Raw genomic sequence first — 27,199 nt, forward strand, 5'->3', positions numbered from 1 at the left:
CTGATTTGGTCGTTAGCAGATGAGATGATAAATGTTTCATGAAGACTGACTCATCCAGTGGAGCTACCGTAAGTTGCTTACCAGCACTTGAGTACCAGCATTAGGGGAGAGGCAGTGATATTTGAAGACAAAAAAAAAGCTTAAAGTGTATGCTGCTCTCATTGTATGAGGTCTTCCTTCTTAGAAAGTTTCAAGTTTTAAGGTTTAAATCACCGTTTTAATTTCTGCCTTGAACTGTGGTAGTTCCCTTTGTGACTGATGTCCGGGCAGAAGCCCTGGCACAAATTTCTTCATGGACTTCCACATGCTCGGCTTCCTGATCACTGACTTCTGGCACCTCATTTCTTTCCCGATAGCATTCTTCTGGCAGTGCCTTTTGTGATAATTGCACACAAAATGATCCTCTTGCTTCTTCTGTCAACATTTTGGTTCATATCTCACTTGCTGGTTTGGTTCTTACAAAAAATGAAACAATACATGAATCCTTGGAAGTACAAGAGACGGTAAAAGGTAAAACTACCCCTGATGCCTGGGGGAAATCGCTTGTAACAGTCCTGAAATGTGGTTAGTAAAAGTTGATGGGTTTAATTTGTCCAATGATTTTATCCTTGTGTATGAACTACTAATTCCATAAATGTAAAGGATGATGTTGCGGTGGTTTGGGTAGATGCTAATTGTATGGAAAAAAGGTATTTTGAAATAATGATAGAAATTTTAGTCTGGTAGAAAACACACAAGACCTGGAGATGCCCTTCTGCTTTTATAAGCACCACAGGGTCTGTGTTACATATAGAAATTCAGTGGATATACAGTGATTCTGATTGCTGAAACTATTCCAATGACTCATAAGGAAACCTCCCTCCATGCTGGCTGCACTTCCATCTCCAAATATTTTCAATTTGTTTCTCTATCACTGTTGGTGCTTCACCTGGAATGACTTTCAGTACACAGTCATGCTCCCGGCAATCTCAAATGTTTCTTCTGCCAGACTCACTATAGGAAATAGTTTGTAACTATAGGCATACCAGTAGGTAAGGCTAATGGACTGGAGATCTCAGGAGGCCTTTTCACATTGGTGTTTATTAATGAGTTCCCTATCATTTGAACTTTTTTTATATATATATATTTATTCTTTATTTTTATTTTTATATACATATATATATTCTTTATTTTCTGGGCCTTTGACAAGATCCTTTTACTATATCCCAATATCCATCTTGTCAGAGAATAACTACTTTTTAAGATGTGACAGGACTTTTCAGAGCAAATCAGTGCTGCTTCTTAACTTGCTTCTAAGTTTATATTGACAATAGACCCCATGTGTAAGGGAACATAAAACTCTCCTGAATTTCCAGACTGCAATGTCCTGTACAAGACTGTGTTTTGGATTCTTGTTTTCCCCTGTATGAAATCTGTTTTTTGTATGTGATGAGCTTTGTGCAGTGGCTCCAACCGCTTTGCAGTTCCCAGCATCTGCAGCAACAGCTTTGGGGATCACCAGACTGGAAAGAAAAGTGGAAGTCTCAGATATAATTAAATTTATACAAGTTTTGCAAAAGTCTGCAGCTAAGGAGATACCCAAACTGATGCCTACATTGAAAGGAGGGGTGGGCAGAGCCCAGCCTTCCTATGTCCTCTTTGGCAGCCGCTGGCTGGCCAGCTGGCATGTACTGCTCTCGCTCGGTAGGTGTGGAGCCAGTCTCTGGTTCTACTGAGGTTATTTAAGTGGTACCAGGAAAAAAGGAGACATGGGACACAAATCGTCAGGAAACCAGAACTCGCTATCCTGCCTCCACTGTATGCCTGAAAAAACATTATCTTTCTCAACTATTCTTCTTGCAATTTTGTTTTGTAGGAATCGGAGTTTCTCTGTCTGGAGTTTGATGAGGCCAAGGTGAGCCAGATGCTGAAGAAACTCTCGGAAATAGAGGAGAGCATGTCTTTGTTGACTCAGACCACTTAACCAAATAAAGAGATTGCAACTCAGAAAATGAATGACCCTCAGTACTTTCTCTTAATTCCTGTTTCTGCACATAAAATAGGGAATGATTGTTAAATCCCGATTATAACTGCACAATGCATTCTCAACCAAGTATGGGCTAAGTCACACTGTGAAGCTTTCTCTATCCCCTCCTCCAGGCCTGTTTTCCAAGGCGGCGGCAGCATTGTTTGCGTAAAGCTTTGTGTAATCAGGCCTTCAAGTGTAGTGTAGTTTTTCTCTTTTTCCCCTCAATCAATTTTTGAGTCTTCCAGATCCTCTAAATACTGGGCTGGATAAACAGCAAGGGTAAATTGGCCAGTTGTGGCAGGGGAGAAATGAGCAGAAGAAGCAGGCAGACTAAGGGGGGGGGCTCATGTTTATCCTTCCAAACCATGGGCTATGTAGGACAAATCCACCTGCATGAACTCTGCCTGCTTATAGCTTAAAGCCTGGGAAAGTAGATGAAGTGCAGCAAGTTCAGGGAGCAGAGACACAAACATACATTTCTGTAATTGTGAGCCTCTATGCTGCTGAGGATTAAATGGTTCCCATGGGTGTGAGGTGGCCAACCTTGCTGGCCCGTTCAGTCACACCTACCCGATGCCACGGGGAGCCAGGGGACAATCAGGGGGAGCATTTTTGGGCAGTGGGAGGTGCTGGTTTCCCAGAAGGAGCAGCAGCCCTCCTGTATGTGCTGAGTGCCTGATCCAGCAACCTGCTGGCAAGCCTTCAAAGCCACTTCTGACCTGCCTCCCTGAAGACCGCCTACGCTCATCAGCCTTCCCGCTCTCAGGCTGTAGTGGTGCAGCCCTGGCACCAAGCTGCACAGTGTGTTTGAGAGGCCAGCGCTTTGTCAGAGCACAGTTTAACTTGGCTGCTCTCAGTCCTGTTTGTCATGATGTTTGTTTTGACCTCAAAAAGCCCCAGGTTAAACCCAGGGTTTCTAGTGGGTTCAGCTTGGGATTTGGGTAAAAGGAAAATGCCCTTGGCAACTTGGCAGGTCAAAACCCTATTGATAAAATAGCTCTGTGAAGAAAGCTTCCAGAGGCTGATAAGGTACGTGCAGGGCACCACGATCTGAACTGCCCAGGTTGCTGTGGCTCTTGGCTGTCACGGGCACCCACATCTCTCTGCCCTAACGCCAAAGTGCAGAGCAACCACTACGCTTCCAGCGAAAGAGGACTGAGCAGAAGTGTTTTCAGTTTCAGATGTTTCCGCTCAGGGATGCAACCTTGTCGGCCTTGTCACGGCAGGATGTATAACCACACTTACCGGCTTATCAGTGCAGGAGGACCTGGAGGGGCTGTTCTGAGCAGGCTACCATTCGTATGGAACATGATGGTCCCTACTGGAGAACTGCCTGCTAGTCCATAAAATGGTGACGGACCAGCTGGAGGTGACACCGGCTCGCTGTTTTGCTTTGTTACTTAACCAGAAGGTATGCACACACATTTCGTGGAGGCTACATTGATTCTTTCCATTTTATTTTAGCTTCATAAGCAACCTCCTCCTGAGCTAAAATTATATTGAGGGCTTGTACCAAGATAGAGATGACAACATAAAATGTTCTTGTGCCGTAACTGAAGTACTCCTCATTGCTTCTCCTTGTGAATTTATTGCTTGTGGAGTTGCCAGGTTGTGCTTGGAAGCAAACTCTCTCTTCAGAGCAAGGGATGGGCACCTTTTCCCATCTGTCTGGTCAGAAGGGAACACATCACTCAAGCCAGTTTGTATCACTGCATTGGGAATTAACATGTCCTTTCCCGTGCCTGTCCCACTGCCACCTCATCTCTTACAGCCACCTGGTTCTCCCCTCCATCTCGTGGAGGGACTGCGCAGCCCACAGCTCCTCGCTTTCCCCATCTGCTTCCAGCTGATACTTGTCAGAGTGGAACTGGACTGTAACCACCAACCGATCCTCACGTTGGTCCCTGGGTAACCGGCTGCCAGTGCGGGTGTGAAATGCCGAGTGGTTGCCGATTCTCTGAGCTTTCCACTTGCTTTTTCATCAAAGTTCATTAAAATGTTTTTCTGTGTTTTAGAGCATGTTTAAAAAAAAAAAATCGAGGTCAGGGAAGGATCATGATCTTAAGTAACTTGCACCGTGTCAAACATACTTATTGTTTTATTTTAACATGATCAGAGAATAGGAAAATGTGCTATAAATGGAAATTAAAGAGAAACAAACTGGGAACAGATGTCAGGAAGTATTATTTCATGCAGAGAATAATAAATAAGTGAAATGGCTAACCAGGCAAGGAGGCTGAGGCAAAAAACGTTGGGGTCATTTAAGAAATAATTGGATACTTTCCTAGTAGAGGTGTGAAGTTAAAAAGAGGCATGTTTTTATGGGTGGCTGCTTCTCTTTCTTCCTAATCCTCCCCTGCACATCTAATGATCCTGATTTTCTTCTTGGTGGATCTTTGTAAACTATTGTGCAAAATGAGGAAAAAAAAGCTGAGTGTTTTGAGGACCACACTCTGCCCGGCCCTTGGTAAGGGCACAGGGAGTGTTACTGGGCAGCAAAATCATTTCTGCTTCATGAGGTTTGCCATGAGCAGGGAAAGAGGATGCTGCGCTTCCCCAGATTGCTGTAATCCCCAGCTGCTACTGGGGCACAGAGAACAGATTTCCCTTGTGAGCAGGACCATGCATGCCTTCCTGCTGAGATGGTTTATGTACGTGTCCGTCCATCTGTCCCTCCCGACAGAGTTTTGAACCTCTTGGCCACTTTTGGCTGAACTTGGAGGAGAAGAGGCCTCCAATGCTGCTCTGCTTTGCTTCCTTGACTGAAGGACACAACCACCCATGGCTTTTGTTGGGATTCATGGATGTTACTTGTTATCGATGGTCCAGTTAAATATCTTGGTGGTGTTGGCAAATGAAAGCTGCTCCTTATGCCCTTCAGGAGAGATTTCAAATTCCTTCCCCAAAGCCCAGATGTAAACCAGACTTGGCCTGAACACACGGCCGGGCAGCTTCTGCTGTGGCTAGGGCTAGGCATGGATGCTGGCCTCCTGCATGGATCCGTCTGAGCAGGCATCCCAGCCCAGCCCTGTTGGCCATAGGAGCCTCATACTGTTTTGGAGGCCACTGCTGCCTGCCATGGCACCAGCTCCTGTGCCTGCATGCTAAGCCATGCCAGCAGTGTGACACCAGGGCCATCACTTCCCCCTCCTCTTCCTCCTTCCTTCAGGGGAGCAGCCACATGGCAGCGTGCCCCGAGCTGCCAGTCGAGCCTGGCCGGCAGTTTGTAGATTTACAGCAGGGACATGAGCAGCTCAGCACAGCCAAAGGAGGAAAGTGAGGGAGATGGGGAAGCAGCAGGAGGAAGGGCTGAAGGAGGGCACCTGCCTGAGTCCCACCTGGGAGAGGTTTCCCTGCCTGGTCCTCAAAAGCAGCCAGGGAAGGAGCTGGGACACAACTCATGCGACACTCCAATATCCTTAACCTCAGAAAACTCCCTTTTGTACCTGCCCCCCTGCAGGTATACCTGCCTGCAATCTGCCCGGTCTCCATCCTTCCTGGTCTACTAAAAACTAAAAACCACTTGCAAGTGGGACTGCCATGTGCCACTGGCCTGGGGCAGGCTTAGTTTCAATCAAAGTCTGGATATTTAATATAGCCTGCATCACGCTGGTGGAGGCAGGGCAGGGAGCATCCAGGTAGATGCTGCTCAAGCAGGGGAGAGCACCCAGCAGCACCAGCAATTTCCTCCGGTCCCACTTTTGCTGGCGCTTTCCTGGGTGACAGCTTGCCGAAGCCATGGTGGATTTGCCCTCCAGTACGCTAGAGCTGCTGCAGCAGTTCTGGCACCATGTATGTGACGACTCCAGATGTGCAACTCCAGATGTGCAGCCCATTCCAAGCTCTGCTGCTTCTTACTGAAGACTCAGAAGCAGCAGCCACATGTTGTTGCAACCTTCAGTAGGTTCTTCCTCAGATGTGACCTTTTGGACCACTAAAATTCCCTGCAATTTATTCATGCAATCACTTCTTGTTTTCTGGGAATTCCTCCAAGTTGCCACTCGTTTATGATCTGGTGCTCCCTAAAATATCTGCAAGTGCTGTCACCTTCAATCACACATTACACAATTGGAAAGCCCTGGACTCGCTCTCTGCTTGGCAAGACAATTCTTCTTAGTGCAATTTTCTTTTTTCTTGGTCCACATATTCCAAGAACTGCTGATTTTTTGGAGTATTTTTCTAGGCATATCTGTATTTGAAAAAAATAATAGTTTAGGCACACCAGGTTTTTCCAAACCCAAGCCAAGCAAGCGCTGTATTTCATAAAGCTTTGGGCCATGGAAAGCAGCAGACGGTGAGGCATACTTATTTTATATAGGTGTTGATTTACTTTCCCATTGTTCAGGTCACTTAGTCTCATTTTATTTTACATTTCTTTTTTTATTTTTCTTTCTTACAGGTCCTTTTTGAAAGTGTAAATATCAGAATCAATGTTTTTGCTTTTATTGTGTTTCACAGGAGGGTTTTCGCTGGAGTCCATGAACCCCACATTTTATTGTGCTTTAACTTTTTGATAAACTGGTTGATATTTTGAGAGATTTTCTTTTCTGTACATCAGTTCTTTGCTATCTATTGATAAAATAAATTGCTTACCATTTTTCTGAGGAGATTTCCTGATTTAGATATTTACTGACCATTTCTAGATGCGCAAGTCTCTGAGAAGTTTTACCTGATGACTCAAGCTTGCCACACATTGCTCGCGGAAATGTTTCCTTCGCCTTCTGGGGAATTTCAACAGTCTATTCATTTATTCCAAATATTTATAAAGAGGCGCTCAGTCAGTGCTGGGGACAGAGGGAGCCTTTTTAAGAAGGCGGTACCTCATGGCGACGTCTGGGCAGGGGGGAATGCAGTGGTCCTTTGCAGCAGCCGCTGACAACCTCTTAATGTCTTATGTTTCATGTGGCTTGTGACCGAAAAAAACAGACGACTCCTCACCTTGGAGCCGGGCCTGTTAAAATCTGCCTCTTAATTTATTCGCAAATCCCGGGGAAGCAAGGCTCAGGGTGCCATTAATCCAACATGGAGGCCAGAACTGCACTCCTGGGCCTCCCTCACTGTGTCAGCAGGTAAAGGTGATGGTGCAGGGAGACAGGCAGCTGTCACCATCGATGCTTTCTCCCTCAGTGCAGCAAAATAAAGTTGTTTATACCCATAAAAGTCACCCTGGTTTAGCCAAGCCTCACCAAAGCTGTGGACAAGTCCCCCTTTCCTCAAAAGGGATACACGTACACCAACCAAAATGCCTTTTCCCAGTAGCATGAATCCCATGGGTGATCCCCAGGGCCACCGGAGTCCCCAGAGGACACGATGTGCCACCTCCCATGAAAGGGTGGCAAGGGGGATGCAGCTGCAACCTCATCTGGTGCAAATCCACCTCTGAACTGCCAGTACCACTTGGGTAAGATTATTTTGGGATATCACCTGAGCTTGTTGTCCCTTGCCCTTCCTCCTTTCTTTTGGTGGTAGCAAGGCAGATCTTGAAATGCAAGAAATTGCAGGAAAATGGGTTTGAAATCACGTCAGAGGGAGGGGGCCGGGGCAGCCAGGGACAGAGAGCCTGCCTGGGGTGTTTGGCCCCAGGGCATTTTGCCGGTGGCCCTTAGCGTTATTGCAGCAAGCAGGACCCAAGGGGAGGTCCCTGAAATGCGGTGCTCTCAGAGGACATCGGCCAACAGGGAGGTATGAAATATTTCTCCGAAGATGTTTTCTTGTTTCTTATCTCCCCTGAGTGCAGGTGACATAGACCTTGCATTTTAATTCACTTAGTGGCCGCCCACGCTGAAACTCCAGCACTCAGCCATTACCTTCTGTAATGAGATGGTATTGGAGAATATGTAAAACCAGGTAATTGAATAAATGGCATTTTTGGATGCTGGCAAGTGTCTCAGACCCTTGAGGAGTGACAGTTTACAGGGGTGGATGGGGGGAAAAACAGCAATCGCAGCACAGAACCCAAAGCCATAGTGCTTCTGAGCGGAGCCTGGGAGGAAACATTGATCATTTGGGTTTGATGATACATAGTTTCTTTGCCATATTTCCTGAGCTTTCTGGCCAGTTGGCAGCCCTGGCCAAATACAGCATTACCAGGAAATTATATGATATAGTGCATTTTAGTAATAAGTGGCACTCTTCCTGCCTTGCAAATCAAACCATGTAGAGCATTAGAGTCTTCATGGCATCTCTGTTCTTGGCAGTGAAAGAAGAAAATAAGCAAAGCCATGGCAGGTTCAAGCTGAGAGAGGTGTCCGTTTGATCCCAGCTGCCTGCAAATGGCTCAGGGCTCTCCCAATGCTCCCAAAACAAGGCAGCTGCCCCACCACCCTTCACAAAATATCTAGGGGCTTGGTGAGCCCTGGCCTCCTCCAGGCACACCCTTAAAATAAATTTGCTACTGCAGAAACTCAGGACAAATCTGCATTTTTCTATGGCCAAGGAACACAGTGTGTAAAGCTAATCCGCCGCTCCAAGATCCTACGAGGCAACAGCATTGCAGAAGTACAAGGTTAAAAAATGCCATCAAGAAGCAGCAGCCGGGAACCATAAATACCTTTCAAGCAGTCCTTAGGCACATCAGGAGATGAGCAAGCAAAGCAACTGGAATTTATAAACTTACATAATTAATTTTTCTTTGCGGGGAGAACAAACATTCCCATGTTCCATCTCTCTTGGGGCCTTTGACAACCGGGCTGCTTTCTATAAATAATGTTATGTAAGTTTATACATTTCAGTTAGTGCTTGTTCTAGCCTCTCGCAGCCCAAGGATGTTTTCACTCCAGTTTATTATTTAGGCTGTGGATAGATCATTTTGCCTTGGTGCATCTATAATGCGATTTAAATTAAGATGCTTGCAAGCAGCATAATAGTAAGGAAACGGTCTCTGGAAAACATTGGCATGTCCCCAGTGAGAATGAAAGAGAGAAATGAGCTTTATGTTGTGGTATCCAACAAAATGTCTGCACCCTCCTCTGCAGGGCAGGAATGGGATTTCTCTGTCCGAGGACGTGGCCTGTGAAGGGAGCGTGCTTGTACCTGGGCTGCGCCATGGGGCCGCCGGCAACACAGTGTAATGGCAACGGATGGTTTTTTTCCAAAGCAGGAACATTGCAGCGTCAACCTACAGCCCTGTAACTACAATGTGCTGCAATCAGAGCTGGCAGAAATGCTTAACCCCGACGGCTTAATCCCCAGCCATTGCAAATTAGTACAGCTCCATTAACTTCAGAGGACTATTTACATGGGGGAGGTTAAATATGTACAGAATCAGGCACAAAACCTGCAGTGATTTCGTACATGGGGCAGTGGTTTACTAATTTACGAGGCTAGATCTCATCTGTGCTGCGTGCTGGTTTCTGAAGTTTTATTTATTTATAGTGAGCACATCCACGTCAGAGGGATTTCTCCATTGAGCAGCATGAAGAAAACCCTTCATTTATTCTGATTATGTTGCTGATCTCAGTCCCTAATTCAGGAGGTATCTTCCCTCCAGGTCATATTTCAGTCACCCGTAGGTAAGAGGCTGGATATTAAAACTAGATATGTGGATTATTTAATTTCCCTTTGCCCTGTTTTTTATTTCTGAAGTTTATCTGCAGATCCTACAATAACAAGATAAAAGCTTTCTAATCTCCTTTGATATATTGTAATTCTGATACACTGGGGGCCACATCCTGCACCCCAGGTGATACTGCTGGCCTCCGCTCAGTGCAATGAGGTCCGGGCAGTAGTAAGTGAGTGTAACTCAGCAATGCAGCACAGCAAATAGCCTGTGGCCTCCGAGGTGGCTTTTATGAGCATATATACACGTAAAAAGGTTACAGGGGAACTGCGGGGCCTGGGGGAAATCAGATGAGCCCTGAGTGCCTGCGAGAAGCCATCAGCAGCTGGATGGTGCGGAGCAGGGAGTGAGGCCCCTGGGTGCTCTGCAAGCTGGGTGCCCAATGTGCTGGAAGGGTGCCTGTACCCAGGGGCTGGCACAGAGGATGCAGGGAGCAGCGGGACTGAAACCAGGGCTTGTAACTGCTGTCCTGCCAGGGTCCCCAAAGAGCTGGCACAAATCTCCCTCTGGATAGGGCCTGATGAGTGCCTTGGAGGGAGATTCAAAACAGCCCAGTTAGGTCCCACCCCAACCCTGGAGCTCCAGGAGCGAGCCACCGCTATCCCCTTGAGACAGGGCCACTCTCCTCACCCTGGTTTTGGAGACCCTTCTGCTCATGCCACCCAAAGGAGGAGCCCTCAGTGAGGAGTGCCAGCCCCAAGCCCTGGTGGCAAAACACTTGCAGTGCCCCCGCTGCTGGTCTGCAACCCCTGTGGGCTGAGCAGGATTTTATTCCAGTGGTGGCTGCAAGCACTTTGCCAAAAGGTTGGGAGCATCTTTAAAAACCTCCTGCGTACGGTGTTGGCTTAGTTTTCTTTGCCACCCAGAAACAGACAGCTTGGACGTCGGCACCCTTCCAGATACAGGACTGGTTTTAATTGGGGTTGCCTTACCCAAGCTGGCACTGTGAGCGTCCAAGGGAACTCAAGCAGCAGAGCCTTGTCCAGGAGATTTCAAGATGGTTTAAAAAATCTAAGTGACATGTGAGGACTGGTGATTTTCCCACAGATGGGATTTTGCTGGTGCTTAAAACTGCTGCTGCTAAAAAATAAAAGCAAAATGGAAGCAGTTCAGCTGAAGCAGGTCCAGTACATTTTTTCCTAAGTATAAACAGTTTTCTCACCTTCAAAGAGACTCGGCTGCAGCCTCTGCTGCCTGGCAGTTTCCAGTTTTGCAGCTCTTCAGGTGTTGCTGCAAAACACTGTAGGATGCCTCTGAACCGAGGTAAGGAGAGGTGTAAGGGGCTCGCATTTCCAGGACACAAAAAAGATGTTTTGTACGTAGCGGGCTTTTTTGGTGTTTGCAAAATAATTATTGTCTGGTTTCTGCTGATACAGAAGCTGGAATTCAAGTGGATTCTTCTCCATCCTCTTGCCTGCACTCTGCACTGCTGTGCCTTCTGTCTGCAAGGAAAAGGAGCCTCAGTGGGAGGAAAATGCTGTTAGTTACCACAGCCTTTGTCTGAAAAAGGCAGGTATGTCCTTCTAGAGCAGGGAAACACTGACTTTAATCCAAGCAGCTGAGAGAGTAATTATTCTTGGCAAATGTGAATCAATATGAGCACAATGCAGCTCTGCCCACAGCTTGCAAATGACAGCACACAACATAGCAGGGGTGAGTTCCTTTCCCCCATCACTATCCTGCCCTGCTTTGCCTGCAAGAGCAAGCTGCAATGCTCCAAAAAAAAAGTGGCGTTCGGGGGACATGGATAGATGTGCCAATCTCTTCAACTTGAGTGTTTTGGCCAAAGCTGAACATACCACTCGCATCTCCCCCATCTCACCAAGGCATGAAAACAAAGGGAAGTGGAGCAAAACAGCTCTGTAGCAACTGTTCTTGCTGGGCTGGTTTGCATGCATGTGTCAGGGGGAGAAAGTGTGGGAAACGACTGTGTGAGGAGACCACTGAAATGTTGTGTTCAGGTTGCTGGCAAGCCTTGCTGACAAACCTTGCCTACTGTGGGAGAGGCTCTTTGCTTGGCTGAATTCCAGGCTCAAACATTTGGGTGGGAAGAAACAGGTTTGTTCCTGGAGGAACTGAGATGCTCCAGCTCCAATTGTACGTCATCTTTGCATTTTTATTTTTTCTTATCTTCAGTGTTTGAAAATCAGGGTTGCTGCTACAGTGCTTGAATACCGCAGGAACAGTCTTTAGGCTCCTGTTATTATTTAAATTCTAACCTCTTATCTTGCTTTCTTATCCTCCTTGGTCACAGAAGCACACTCAGGTTAGTCCCATGCTTTCCAGGTGTCCTCTAGCCACACCAGTCTGTCCACAAAAATCAGATAGACCTGTGTCCTGGATAAGCTTTGGTCCATCGCAGAAAATTAATTCCAGCTGCACTGGCCTTACAGAGGCATTTGACCCAGGAGAATTAGGTGAGTATTTACAAGAGAGAGGTGGGGAAGCATTTCAGTACGTGTGTGCCTGCAGCCAGCAGTATTTTTGGCCCAGGCAGCGGGTGCACACTTTGGTGCAGGAGCTGTGGTGCTAAGAGATGTCATTAATGTTACGGGATGTGGTGTGAGGGGTCTGGGCCAAGCACTTCCATAATGTCAATGACTACCAGCCATGCTGGACTTACAGGTGCTCCCTGTGGGAAGGAGCTAGTCAGTGTTTCTGATGAGGTGGGTGCTGGTCCCTCACGGCGAGCTGCTGCGGGGGAGGAGGCACTGACCATGTTCACAAGGGTGGCTGCAAGCAGGTACCTGGGAATCCCCGGCAATACACAGATTCAAGGGAAAATCCTGTGTCCACTGCTTTCCGGTAGCTGGGGGAAGATGTGCCTGCAGCTGCTGCAATAAGCCCAGGAGACGTGGCGGGGCAGGACAGGACGCACTGCGACATGTCACCCCGAGGAGAGCAGCCCATGGCCCCCAGGGGTGAGCACCCCGTGGCCGGGCCCCATCTCCACGCAACCTGGCTGTGTCTGACCTCTCTCGCTCTTGCTTTGCTACTGTGAAACAGGAAGAGCAAGATAACCTTGATGATTTTATAACCTGGGACTCGTTCCTACTTCTCCTTTGCTCCTGGCAATGTACCAATTATTAATTAACAGGCAAATGCTAGAGAAAAGGCCAATGTACGTAGCTCATTTCCATAACTGTAAATGCGGTAGCCCCCCAGTCAGCTTTTATTCCAGTGAACCCAATTGCTATGACAGCAATGAATAAATAGCCTGGAAAAAAAAGAAACGATTTTGAACTTGATAAAAAATGAGAGTTGAATCCTTTTAAAAGACTCTCTTTTCTGGCTGTCATGCATATCACACTACCTACGGAAAAAATCAGGCAACAAGAATTCGTGTCACCAAGTGACACGACACCAATGCCCTCAACGCACAACTTCCCTGTAATCAGCCCTTGAGAAATGTTTGATGCTCTGCAACTCACTGCAAGGGCTGTACACTGGGTCTAATAATTTGCATCACGATGCTGAGTGAAGGTAGTATTTTTTAATATGTAGGCAAAAAAGTTATTCCAGATTTAGACCAAATTAAAGTGTGTATGTGCCACTGACAACAGCTGCAATCAAAAGCATTTGCTCTCTTTCTCAGATGAACAACAAAAATATCAACAATTTACTACTGTGGCTGTAACAAAGCTCAGCTTTACAGACCTGAAACATTAAAATCCTGCTTCCTTTCTAACGAAGCAAACTGCAGAACAACTTTAAAATCAAATTTTTCAGGGCTTCCTTAGTTTCACCCAAGCACAACCAGCCATCCAGGAGAGGTTGTACATCTGTGTTTAGATGCGGTCCCTCATGTCCTGCTTCATCCTACCGTGCATGCTGGAGGTGGCCCAGGGACCGTACTCCCTGAAAGTCACACTGGCAGATGTAATTAGTGTCTGCTCCATTGTCAGTGCTTTAAAAAGTGTATTTTTATGAGGTTACTCCTTTTAATCTGGCACCCCACTACCTGTCTCAACAGCTGGATGCCAAATCCTCTTTCCCAGCAGGCCCTGTCAAAGCAACAACATCAACAACAACAACAAAAGCTTGGGAACAGCATGTCTGGGTACTGTTAGGAACCAGTTCCTGTTAATGTATAAGGTTGTATCAGGTCATAACACAGGATGGCGGGGCATCAGGTTGATTTGCATCCTTGCTTGACAGTGTTGTTGCCTCCTGTCTGTGGCTGTAAGCAACAGGACCTGCTGAAAAGGGAGAAAGAGATAAAAATAAAATAAAATACATATCAATCTGAGAGTGACCAAGGTGCTTCTAAACAAGATGGGGTGCTGGCGTGGGCTTAGCGTTACGCCACGCTAGCCACTGCAGGCAGAGAGAGGTATGGAAAGGAGGCTGGTTTAAATAAGGTGGGCTGTCTTCAACGTGAGCTTCCCCACTATCTCGCTTTGCAAAGGAGTTGGTTAGCCTGTGTTAGCTAGCATGCTCGCCCCGTCCCGTAAACCCCGTTGGGGACAGGGATGTACGGGGGGGTGGTCCTGGGCCCAACGAGACTGCATGGGGCGGGAGGGAAGGAGGCTGCTTTGGAGTGAAGCCTGAGAGGAGGATGTCACGGCAGGCTGGGGGGAGAGTTGCTTCATGGGAGGATTTTGTGCTAATGAGACTTTATTAAACCTGACGATTGACAGAGGAGATTTGAGTTTAGAGCTGGACCAGTTTTCGTACCATTGTAGCAGGCTGAGGCACACCGAAGCCCTGCAGCCCCTGCCCCAGGACAGTGCTACGCTCACTGTTACTCCTGCTGGCACCTGTTAACTGGCAGCATCAGGCGGGAAACCTCCCCAGGCTTAACACTTTGCCCGACGTGGTGCACAGATTCAGGGAAGGTCGAGCTGCCTGCACTCGGGGGGAGCAGGGCTGGTAAGTGAGCTCCTGCCTTACTCCTCACTGTGGTTTTTAGGGTGTAGCTGCACCGAGCACAGCGGGGGCATCGCAGTTAGGCAGTGGTTTGAAAATACGTTTGCTCAGTGGCAATGTTGGGTCTAGGTATTTTCCCCCTTTCAGCTAATTTTTGAGGCTTGGCTGCCAATTGGATCAGGGAATATATTTGGATTAAAACACCTCCCCCCCCTCAAGGTTTCACAATGCAGCCCCGTGACCAGCTGAGTCGGTGCGATTACAGAGGAGCAGGCACGGCCGTGGGTGTGGGACCAGGAGGAGGGAGAAACGTCTTTCCCCAAAGACAGCAGGCCATTTCACCATCATCCAAACTTTTTGGCTTTAATGTGCTTTTCCAGGCTCCTCAGCACCCAGTGTTATGTGACACGCTATTCTAGTTGATTTTTGTTTTCCTTTTTTTTTAATTGATCTCAAAACATATTGTTATGAAATCTCCCATGCAGTGGAGCCAAGATCCTGGCTGCCAGACGCTTAATTCTCCTTTCGAGCCTTGTGTTACTTAATGGACAAAGATGCTTGCCGATTTAGGGTAATTCCTCCCTGTGCTGTAATCTTTCTACTTTGATGAAAAGGACAGCTTTACTCAAACGTGAAGCACATATATAAATATTTCAAGAGGAATGAAATATGCAGTGTCCCTCCCAATGCATCGTGGACGGGGACGTTCCTTCCGGACTCCCAAATGATATTTTGGAGAGCTCCAGGAGACTCACTGCAGGTTTTCTATGGGCTCCAATATTTAATGACCCAGAGTATGGGGAGCTCAGTACGTGCTGTGGATACTCATGTTGTTTACCAAACCAGTAGTGTTTATGGCTGTGCACATCAGCTACTGAATCTTGGCAAAAATGAGTGCTGTAAAATGGAAGTGCATAAACACGTATTTTCATGGATCGTGGCGACACGTTTACCTCTCCCTTTGCAGTGAAAACAGTTTTTAAATGACTGTGCCAGGTGACATTGAGATAATTGCTGTGGTTGGGCCTCTCCTTATATTGGATTGAGAATGTAGGTGCTAAAAATAGAAACAAATGACATGTGTTCATTTTCTTCCTGTATAGGGCAAAAAGCTGTGAGGTTCACAGTCCATAGGAACTGTAAATCTGTCTGCCGGTTGCTATTGATCTGGCCACAATGAGACTGAAGACTGTACTCCTTGCTGTAACAGCACACATATTTATGTTTTATTTCAGTAAGCATCCTGAGTCTCAGAGATTTCTCTAGTTTGTTTCAGTAGGGATGTTTGGCCAGGATTTGTAGTCTCATCAATTTAGCAAGTAAGCAAGCAACAAAAAAAAAAAAGAGGGTTACTAATGAGTGAGTCATGCCTGATTAGTATCAGCTCTGCAGGGCAAATTTCCAGAATCTGAAACTTTCAGAAACTTACTAAGGGAAACATTGACAGCCTAAACCAGTCCTTTTCTTCTCCCTCCTGGACTCAGTAACAAAAGCTTTGTGGACTACCACGTAAAGCTGAGCCAGTTGCAACTACCTTGCTTAAAAAGGAGAAACATTTTTAATAAGTGATGTGGAACAGCATTTTTCAGCATGGCTGGGGTTTTTCTTCTTTTGCTTGATGCCACGTGGAAAAAACCAAAGGAATGAACATTGTCATAAAGATGTTTTGTAGCCGCAACCAGCTGCCCCTGTGACCATGAGAGACCGCCAGCCTGTAAAACTAGAAGGTATTTACCTCAGAAAACGTGTTTTTATTATTGCAGGAGGGAGGGAAGGAGGTGCCACCTCACCTTCTCCTGCCAATGAAGCTGGCAGACATAAACGTGTTGGTGTGTGCCTTTCTGCCGGGTCAAGTGCTGCTGCCTCCCTGTGGAAATGGCCCCCAAACCAGGTGCCTTCCTCTTGGGGGGGAGCCCCCGGGTGACACCTCCCTCCTGTGCCAACCGTCAGCGCTGATGTGTTTTGTAGCGAGCTATGGGTGTCTGCGGACACCTGGGGGACACCAATTACCCCTTCTCGGGGTGTTTTGCCTCAGGGAAGGGGTGAGGCGTCGAGGGAGCGCATGGCGGATGGGAGGTGGGGCTGCGGGCAGCCGCCATGGCGGCGGGGTCGGGATGTGGGGATGGGCAGCTCCGCGGGGCAGGGTGGCGAAGCACAGTGTCCCAAGCCGTGGGGTGGCGGGGGTTGGTGGGTAGACTGTGTCCTGCTAGGGAAGGAGCCGGCGAGGCGGCAGTGCCAGGCCTCCCCCCTCCGCCCGCCCGCCCGTCTCCTCAGGGACACGACAGTCCGGCAACCGCGGGGACGACCGGGGCCAGACGGCGCGCAGGGAGCCCCCCTCCTCCCCCGCCCACGTCCCACGTGCCCCGCCCGGCCCCACGCCGCGCGGCCCCGCCAATCCGCTGCGCCGCCGGCCGGACAGAGGCGGGGCTTAAGCGGGAGTGCCGCGCTCAGTGCCTCGTCCCCCGGCCCGCCCCCCCCCTTCACCCCCCCCAACCTCGCCTGCAGCGCGTGGTGCGAGCCGCGGGGGCTCGCGCTGCTGCGCGGCGGCGCCTGGCCGGGTAGGCGGCGGGCGGTGTGTGCGCGCGCGCTCGCTCGCTCGCTCGTGCGCGGCGGCGCGCGTGACGAGCGGGAAGGCGGGCGCGCAGCTCTGCCACAGGGCAACAAGTGAGGCGCTTCCCGTCCCCTCCAACGGCCGGCCCGCCTCGCCCCCCGCCCCCCCCCGGCTGCCGGAGCCCGGAGCGCTTCATTTGGGGCTGTTCTCCTTCCCCCACCCCGCATCGCTTTTCCTCTCGCTCCCAGCCCCGCTCGGGCCGCCGCGGGGTCGCACCTCCGCCGGGGCGCGTCGCGGCCGGCCCTGAGGAGAGAGCGGCGGCGGCTGCGAGCGCCGTCCCGCGGGGTAGGGGACGGGACGGGCCCTCCGTGGCTGCCTCGGCGCCGCCCCGGCATCGTCCTCAGGTGCGGAGCCTCCGCCCGCTGCGGGGGCTGGCGGAGCGCGGCGGCGGCGGCATGGAGCCCCGCCGGCAGCTGGGGCCGTGGTAGGGCGGCAGGCCGGCGCCGGGGGTGGGGGGGAGGGACCCCCACCGCGTAGAGGCAGCCCGCGGCCGGACAAAAGCATGGTGGATGTGGAGGCGGCAGCAGGAAGAACCCCGGCGGAGACCCGCGGCAGCCTGGCAAGGTACGTGCGTGAGGGGGCTCGGCTGCCGACCCCGCCAGCGCAGCCTCCTCGGGCCGGGGGGCGTCGGCGCTGCGAAAACGGCTGAGGAGGGGCGGGGAAAAAATAAATAATTTTTTTAACTTAATTTTTACCTCCTCTCGTTTTCTAGATCGTGAGGGTTTTCTTCCTCGTAGCCCCTAGCTTATTTGTGTACTGACAGCTACAAGCTGGCGGGCGGAGGTGGGGGCGGTGCGAGCGGTCGGAGACGCATATATTTATTTGGAATTTTGGGTGCCTTTTTTTTTTTTTTTTTTTTTTTCCCCCCGATGGGGGAGGTGACAGGCGGTGGAAAGGGTGGGGTTAAACCACGCGGATGCGAAACATCTATCCTGGCGCACAGGAGCATCGGCAGCCGGCACATGTTGCAACAAACTCGGTGAGAGCGAGGCAGAGGCGCAATGTGTTGGCATGGATGAAACTTAGGCCAGCTCAGCCGAGTTAAATGACCGTATGTTTGTCGTCTTCGCTTTTTTTTTTTTTTTTTTTTTAAAAGTGGGGAGGAGGAGTTGGTGCTGAAACCGTGAGCTTTTTCCAGAGAAAACCTAAGACGTAGGGTTGCTGCAGTGCTGGGTGCTGCTGCAATCCTCTCCTTGGCTGGAGGAGAGAAGCAGAGGGGAGGACGCGGGCACGGTAGCGCCCGTCAGATTTTCTTCGGGGGTGGTGGCAGAGCTGGAAGACTCGCACGGCTCGTGGGGTCCGCTAATTAGCAGGCTTTAACCGAGTACGTTAATTATTAGTATCTGCGCAGCGTTAGGATTTTGCTGTTACAGTATAGTGCTGAGGTGGTGGCTCTAAAGTATGGACTTCAGTGAACCTGAAAGGGTGAAAATTATATTTTTGCTAGACTTGGCCTGAATGTATGTGCTTCTGCACGAGATGATGCTTTTTAGTCCTTCAAACTTCCTGAGACATACTGTACCCTGTCAGGAGGGGACTTCAGGTTATTCGTTATTCGCAGTGATTGTGGCCAAACTGGAGCTCACAATTCATTAGTCATCCTGCAAAAATTTATGGTGAAAGTTACTTGAGTAACCCTTTAGTCCAACTACCTAAAATGCTCAGTGCTGTTGGAGTTGATTATTAAACACTAATGTTTAGTTTTAACTATGCAAATTAAGAGTTTACTTGGTTCAGTTGGGTTTTTTTCCCCTGTTTTTTTGTTGGTTTGGGTTTTTTTTTTAATTATTTTGGACACAGAAAGTGGGTTTGGGCATAAAAGAGTTTAATCTGGATGTGGAAGGATGTATGCATAAAATTACATGCTAAATATATAATCTGAAAGTTGTTGAGGAAACATGATTATAGCGCTCTCCTTTGAGGAAATTTCTGGTTAATTATTCCTCCTCTGTCTTAAAGTGAGACAGTCTCGAATTTAGTTCTCTTTCAGAGTTGCTTACAACGGTTTCATGTTCTTGCAGTTCCGCTTTTGCGTCATATTTTCATGCTGTCATGGAGGGGTGTGTATGTGGGTGGGGTGAGGGGAGCAGATGACACTCCGGTGAGTGGTACAGTTGGCACTTTGTTCAGATGACAAGCCGAGGAACTGGCTGCTGACAGTGGCTACCTTGTCACCTTAGTGACCCAGCCTAATGCCTGTTGATACCACCGGGGGAGTTGAATTAGCTCCAAATCATTACCAAATGCACGAAGGAAACAAAACGGAGAATCAGCTTTTCTTGTTCAGCAGATGTAATTTCTAATGTTTTTTTCCAGGGCCATGAACAACTTGAAAAGAGAATAGGCTGTTTAAAAAGCAATATTGCAGTGGAGATGAGTTAAAATATAGAACGTTTGTCGTATACTTAAAAAATATAATGCTATCAGTTAGAATCAAAATCTTTTAGCTTAAAGGAAACCCTGATTTTGCTCCGTGCTTTGAATGTGTGGCTTTTTTACCTGAGATGTTGTGCAATACTGTTGTACGGCTATAAGGAAGCTACAGACACTGCATAAAGTAATCAAAAATTAGAATTTGTTTTAAGTAATTTTGTCATCTGTAGACTGGTTTTGCTTGGATTTTTGCTTGTTTCTTTTCCCCATGTCCAATAAATAGATGAGGGAAATGGAGGAAAATGAGGTACAGCAGCAAGGTAACGCTGCTGAAGGGACTTGTTTTGAAGGTCATGCATTAGATGACTGGGAGTGCTAGCTAGCTGTCCAATGCTCTGTCTCATAATAGATACATCTCACTAATCTCCCTAGGGATTGTTCCTAATGAACACAATGTCACTGGTGGTCACATTTTGTTATTCTTGCCTGTAAGCTCCTCCTAAATTTTTTGAATACTTCTGGGTAATGAAGATGCTGCTGAGGAGATCAGTATAAAAGTAGTGCTCAGAAAGGCTTTGATGAAAAATGAGAACTGGATAAAGTGGTTTTGTCTTCTATGCTGACAAATATATGCAATTGTCTGCATGAATAAGTTACACTGTATATGGACGGAAAAAATGCAGGATTTGAATCTTCATCTTCTTGCCGACCCATCAGACTCCTTGGAGAATCAAGCCTTTTAGAGGGGTAGTCCTCCATGGTGACTTGTCAATGCGAAGACCCTCAGCAATTGTCATTTTACTGCCACCTGGTGCAGCTATTTTTGTACTGGGACTAGCTCTGATAGTGATTTTTCCTGTTGGCTGTGTGAACCCACTTGAAGGAGAACAAAAGGTGATGATAAAAGACAGTCTATGTCAGTGCTGATCATGTTGAAACATAGGACGTAGTCATATGTCTCCTACCACAGCCAATGTTGTCATTATCACAACAGTCAAGAAGCAGGAATGGCTTGTCATTGACATGCATACTTGACTGAAATCTATGTAGCCATATTTCTCCAAATTAACTAAAGGAGAGGAAAAGTATTGAACAGTATCAATTAAAATCCTCAGCTAACTTCTTTGGTAACTTGTTCTTTTTCAGCAGATGACTTTTTGACAAATATGTGTCAAATTATCTTGTAAAATCTTTACTTCAGACAGCTTGTGAAACTTCACAAAGCTAGTTACTTGATGGGCTTTTTCTGTGTGCTGTCAGACTTGTGGGTTTTGAGGGAAAGTGACTGAGCAGCTGTCAGAAATGCATCAAGCATTGATATTCCAGATCTCTCTATTTTACTGGATTCGGTTGTGTTTCCTGCTGTAAAAATCGCATTGATTTCTTCTTTTTCAGTTGAAGCATTTGCACCCTAAATAGTAGAGCCTGGTAGGTTTCTTGTAGGTTTGTCACACGCTTAAAGCTTCTTAAACTGTATAATTTTTAGTTTGATTGGTGTGTTTTTGTAGAAAACACAGAATATAGAAAAAAGTTGTATATTATTTTAATAATCAGCCTTTCAACTTGTCTGGTTTTCATGTTAATATTTCTGGAAGGCCATTAGGATTGATCACCTTCCAAAAGCTTGAAACCATCTTTGTCCCTTTCGTAGGTTGTCAGTTTGGGATTTTTTTCCTAGTATGTCTATTTATTTTCTATTACTATATAGTAGAAGTACATAAGTAATTTTGAAGCAACTAGGCATCCACTTGCTTTTCAAATTTAGACTTTTAAAATCTTTTTCAGGTATACCCAATTTTAAGCCCTGATGGTTGTTTGTAAAATAACACTTTTAACCAAAGTGTTAACAATTAGTTTAGGAAGAACGTGGGGTGGTTGTGGTCGTGTGCATGAGAAATCATGGGATTAGTACTTGATGTTTCTTGTACGTTGTAGGGTGTATTCAGACAAGTGCTTCGCATGGTTTAGAGAAGAATTTGTGCCTGTGAACGTAGTTAACAAAAATTACTAATGTAATCTCCCTGTTATGCCATGTTCTGACCTCACAAATACATATTTAAGTGTTTTGATTGGTCTGCTACTACTTCACAGTTGCATTGCACAATCCTTATGTGTTTAAAAACCAGCAAAAAATAACCAGGAAAGATGATGATGATGATGATATATTGAAATACAGGCTCTTCCCATTATTTTAGTGAACAAGTCACTAACTGAAAGTTGGGGAATAAATATCTCGAATCTGTTCAGGCGCATTGTGCTTCTTACATAGGAGGAATTGACAGGTATCTTGGGCTTGATCCTGTACTTCCATCTTTTTCACTGATTTCATTAGGCCTTTTAGGACTTAAAAGATGAGTACGTAAATCTCCTCAAGTCTCCAGATCCTGTAAAACCCACTGAGAAGACTGGATCATTAAAATGTCTTGTGATGAACTGTGCAAAAGAATGATTGAATTGATGTCTCATGAGAAGCAATTAGCATTTAAATAAGGAAAAGAATCCCAGTGTGTGATGGGTGTGGTGCTGAGATTTTTGAAGGGAGACTTGATGAAACAATTTCATCAGCAGTTGGTTAAGAAAGCCTTGTTGTTTGTTAGAAATACAATAGTAGGAGTTGAAAAGCATTTAACTTGGAACTAGTTTTGTTCATCTTTGTAAATAACTTCTGAAATCTAGCAGCTGCTTCATCTTAAGCTCATAGAAGAGTTACTCTGGGAGAGAATTGACTAATCGTTTAATTTGTAAGTCAACTATCTGAATCAAATGAGCAAGAAATCTTTTTTTTCTTGGTGGATGACTAATTTTATTATTTTTCTATAAAAAGGTTAATTCGCAGTAGCTCAATGGATTATGAACCACCAGAGGATATACATATTTGTATCAAATTTACAGTAGCAGTGTGGTATTGAAAGTTTATGTGCCCCACCAAGGAGTGCATGCATGTGGGATGCTCGGCTTCCTGCCACAGACACCTGCCATTCAGCCTGCACCAGGTTTCCTGCTGATAGCATCCTTCTGTAGGCTGGTGCAGTTTTGAGGCATAGCGGCTAACTGCACCCGGAGTCTGTTGTGCTGGCGTAGCTGTTTGTGCAGCTGTGTTTTGAACTGAATTGAGGAACAAAGTGGGTTGAGAAATAGCCTTTCTGTTTGCTTGTCTTTGGGGTTATATGTAATGTCATACAGTGAGCTACGCATATATGGGAATTCATGGACTGGGGAAGGGTGGGATTTTTTAATTCAGTTTAAGGAGTGGTGCAGCTGAATGTTAGACTGTACCCTGAATTTAGTGCTGTTTCATCTTACTTGGGCGGTGATATTTTTTAATCTGATATTTGAATGTTAGAAAATGGTAATGGAAGGCTGTCTTTGGGATGGATAATGTTACTGCAAACTTATTGTTGATTTGCTTTTAAATAAAAACAATTAAAAGACATGCAAAACAGCTTAAAGTTGATTACTCAAACCACTCTAACATAGGGGATACTTCGAATTGGTGTGCAGGTAACAGGTACAGAAGTTCTTGCTTGGATTTAGAAGTCTCTAATCCGGTTAGGTGCTTATCTGCCATTAATGAAAATGGGAGTTAGCTGCCTAACCTGCTTAAAGATCTTTTATAAAATCCTCCTGGTACTTATATGCATCTTTAGCTGCCTAAAACTGCTGGAGAAATTGTTCCCTTTTCCTTAAGCTTGATAGGCTGGAATGAGATCTGTATCTTAGGTTTCACAAGTTTGAAGGAGGAAAATGAACTTCCCTACTTACAACTCCACTGATTTTCTGAACTTTAAATGAAATCTTCAGAAAGATTAAATTTTTTTTTCCTGTACTTGTTAATTACATTTGAAACCAAAACCAGTTAAAGGTGAAAGTCTTCACATGTTTGCATTTTAAAATGTAGGTTTTGCATTCTTAAACATTTATTAGTTCAGTACTGTAAATTCAGAGGCAGATCCCAGAATTCTGACCTGAATATTCACAGTATGAATTTGGTTTGAATGGACTTTTGATTGAGTAACTGCATAGCACTTGTAGGGAAACATGACTTGAGATGGCTGGGAAGATTACCGTCCCAGCTGTGTATCCCATCACCTAGCCACTGGCTGCAAAGGTAGCAGCTCGTGGAAATCAAATTGAAAACCAGTGTCTGTTTATTTTTAACCCAAAAGGGCAATGGTCATCGGGGTCAGTAACCTCATCAGACATACCAAGTTATAGCATCCTTGCTTTTGAAACAGTTTTTAGTAGTGTGGCTTATGTCTGACAGTCTAACATGGGCAAGAAGACAAAGTAGAGGTAAAATTGTGATGACTTGAAGTATGGTGCTTAAAGGACAGTTTTGTTAGTTTACTAAATAATGAATGCTCTCTATGCAGACATAAAGGTGGTTGGAATATGGTTAAGGCAGTAGTAATTACTGGCTTTAAGACAAAGCTGGAAGAGATGCCAGGAGGACATGAATTGTCTTGTTTGTGGAAATTATGGTTATCTGCATCTTGAGTAGGTATACTAAATCACCTTTTTTATTTCAAACACAGCATAAAAGTAAGAAGTGAGACTGCCTCTCCAGCAGACTTTTTAAATGTCCGTTGCAAACCCGACTGATGCTTTCAAGGTGTTACCCTTTCTTCATTCTTTATTACCAGAACTAGCATTGATCCACATGCTAAATATCTGGGAGGAAGGTAGTTCATTATCCACTTCCTTAGCTTTCTAGTAATTACAGGAAGATAACACTCACACAGACCACACTGGGAGTAGCAGAAATGGGTTTTGCTAGTTCAATAGCTAACCAACTGACTTGATTACAAAAAGTTTTAGAGAAATTCAAACCCCAGGGTATGTCTTGTTATGGTTGAGGTTGCCTAAAGGCTAGCTGCTTCTGGTGGACCAGTGCTGGTGCTTGTCTCGCCCTGCCTGTGGGATCTCTGTGGATGAAGGTGGGAATAAGATCAGTGGTGTCAGGCTGCAGCGGCAATGTGCTGGTATGTGAAAGCTTAAGCTGATTGAAAATGGGATCTGCTGTGGTCTTGGCTTTGTGAGTCTTCCTTCTCCTACACTGTTACTGGTGTTTGTGCAGCACAGTGGCAAGCAAATCTAGTGACGTGAGCCATCTGAAAACTAATTGCTGCCTTATTGCTAGGTTCTTTATTGTCCTCTTTAGCTCCTTGAATTGACTCACTACAGTCAAATCCGTGCAAAGGTGGGATGGGACTATGCAGTTTATAGGGGAAGGAATAAATTACAGGAATGTATCAGCCATGACTGAAACTGTTTTAAACTGCCATGGAACTGTACGCCCTGACTTGTAATCTTTGTGATGAATGACAATTAATTTTCTTCCAAGAAATATTTCTCTGCCACTCAGTTAAACCTCTTCTCTTGCGTCTTTATAATTTACTATTTGTTGAAGCTGAAGCCTTCTCAAAGGTACGTAAAAACTGAAGTTTGTAAATCAGAAGCTGGCAGCTCTGGGTTATTCCCAACAAATCGCACAATGTCATAATTCTACAGCTTGAACTGACCTTAAAATGACGTGTGATTTTTTTTTTTTTTTTTTTTTTTTAATTGTATACTGGATTGGGAAAAACAGGCCACTTTCACTACTGTGAGCCCTCAAATACTGAGGTATTAAACTTTTAACAGTAGTTTTCATAGCAAGTTGAGATCTTACCCTCAGTTGTCAGTGTGAAATCTCAATTACTAAAAAAACTGAAACCAACAATCCAAACCCTTTTTACTCTTAAACAAAGAAACCAAACTTTTTCTATCCCATTTTTTTTTTTCACGTGCAGTTAGGAACACCTTCATAGATGTTTAGTGTGGCTGCAGGTATGCCAGTATAGAATGGTAATGTTAGCACAATGTACTAATTTATGGGGACACTGCCATGGTTTAAATTGCCTTATGTAAGTGTGGTGTACATGTGGAGCTCTCTTGCTTTTTTTTTTTATCCCTGTAGAAAATCTTGAACAAACTCAAGTAGTTTTTACCAGTAGAAAAATTGGAATATACATTAAACCTGGCACTGAGTTTACAGAAAACTTTTTGTAATGACCAGAGGGCTTTTCTTGCATATACCTTGATCTTCTGTAGGAATACTTGAAACAATTCAAATATGAACTGAACATTCTTTCAGCTAATCCAAAGATTTAATTTTAACAGAAAAAAAAAAATATTTAGGCCTAACTTGTATTAAATTCAATAGGTATACAGTATTTAAATACCTTCGTAATTAAAGCCAGACCTTTTGTGAGAGACATCTGTAATAACTTAAAATGTAGATGGGGTTGGGATGATCTGAGTGATTTACTGGTAGCTGACTTTCTAATTAGAAATGGATGAAAAAATAGATCACTCTCCAGTTGAAGGTTTTGTGGCTATCAGTTTGATTCAGGGTTAGAAGTGTTCAGTTTGAGATAGCGGAGATCTGGTGGTATCTCTTCCATCTGTAAGTATTCTGTCAGGCAGAAGTTTTGCATAAACTGTTTTTAATTAAGTTAAAAATAAGTTTTTATTGTCCTGAATTACTTTGTAAAGATAACTTGATGCAAACTTTGTGGGTGTTGCTGCAATGTTTCTAAGCAGCAATAGAGTCAACAAAATTTTTGTTTTATAGATGTTATTTTAAATAGTGTACCTGCAAAGGTGACGTTCTGGTAACTTCTCTTTCCTGTTTGAGGAGCTAGAGGGAGGAAAGCACCTGGAATTAGTCAAAATGGTGACAGGAAACATAGCAGTAGTATAACTTACTCTGAAGATTTTGGGATTCTGGTATTGAGAACTTACCATTCAGCAGTAAATGAAAGGACTATTCAGTTTTAATACCACAGTTGGAAGCTGACGTCAGTAGTCTCAGGACAGCAGTCAAGTAGGCTATTAGGGGTAGGGAGTTTTGGATTCTCATTATGCTTTTACAAACTTTGATGTACCAGGGATTTCCCCACCTTTTTGTACCAGCTTCTAAGTTAACTTCTTGCGTTTCATCTTGACATAACTGCTTTGAGCAATGCCTTTAAATGTTGTGCATTATCTGATTGCTTTGAGAAGGAAGACTCTGCAGAGGATAAACCTGCTGACATTAGGTAGTAGTAGTCTGAGAAATTTAAATGTTTGTAGTGCTCACAGAACCTTTCAGATAGCTGCAGGGTCTGTCTGCATTGTGCTTAGAGGAGTTGGCTTCAATGATAATGTGATTGTCTACTGACAAGCTTGTAGGACGATGTTCTTACCTAATGAAGACTGACTCTTAATCCATGCGATTTGGAGTCTTGGTGAGACCCAGTGATGGAGTGTGGTCAAATCTGTCTTATGCTGTAGATAAACCTTGTTGGAACATGTTCTGTCTACTTGGTTGTGGTTGTGACTTGGATGAGGTTTGGGAGGCTGCAAGTAGAGTCTTAAGTTGCTCTTTCGCTTCAGAATTGTAGCTCATGTGGGATGCACGATGACTTTATCATCTTTGTGCTTTCCTTCTATAGTAGTTGCATGGGTTTTTTGGAAGCAGCTGCCTAGAATATTTGGAAGTTGTCCTATGGATCATAGGAAACAAATGAGGTAGTATAACTAACATAATAAAGCCATTTTGTGTATTTACATGGTGCCAGATAACAGGCACTATCAGCCTGTGTGGAGAAAAATATTTATCTGTTCTGTAGTTAAAATAGTGACTTCTATTCTGTAAGGCAACAGTTGTTCACAAAACTGTGTTGTGAGTTACAATTCTATATCGTATTTAGAGAAAATGCCATGTATTTTATGTACCACTGCATTTAAAATTCTA

At 45.5% G+C, this 27,199-nt stretch overlaps 2 protein-coding genes across 7 annotated transcripts in view; both read left to right on the forward strand.

Moving 5' to 3' along the window:
* COMMD1 (copper metabolism domain containing 1) overlaps window positions 1-1,991 on the forward strand; it is an 83,540-nt gene extending 81,549 nt beyond the window's left edge. The window contains exon 3 of the mRNA XM_030021966.2: window positions 1,856-1,991. Coding sequence (XP_029877826.1) covers window positions 1,856-1,963 — 108 coding nt within the window. The 3' untranslated portion in view covers window positions 1,964-1,991. The remainder of the gene's footprint in view (window positions 1-1,855) is intronic.
* Window positions 1-27,199, forward strand: part of B3GNT2 (UDP-GlcNAc:betaGal beta-1,3-N-acetylglucosaminyltransferase 2) — a 99,504-nt gene that overhangs the window by 58,651 nt on the left and 13,654 nt on the right. The window contains exon 1 of one of the 6 annotated variants that reach the window (XM_030023304.2): window positions 14,326-14,438. The exons of 1 other annotated variant lie outside the window; for it this stretch is intronic. The gene's annotated coding sequence lies outside the window, so the exon portion shown is untranslated. Of the gene's footprint in view, window positions 1-14,325; window positions 14,439-16,968; window positions 17,611-17,932; window positions 18,170-27,199 lie in introns of those variants that run through there. 4 more of the 6 variants (XM_030023300.2, XM_030023302.2, XM_030023303.2 and 1 more) reach the window with 4 other exon arrangements.

The sequence above is a fragment of the Aquila chrysaetos genome, chromosome 8 (genome assembly GCF_900496995.4).
Source record: "Aquila chrysaetos chrysaetos chromosome 8, bAquChr1.4, whole genome shotgun sequence".
Lineage (NCBI taxonomy): Eukaryota > Metazoa > Chordata > Aves > Accipitriformes > Accipitridae > Aquila > Aquila chrysaetos.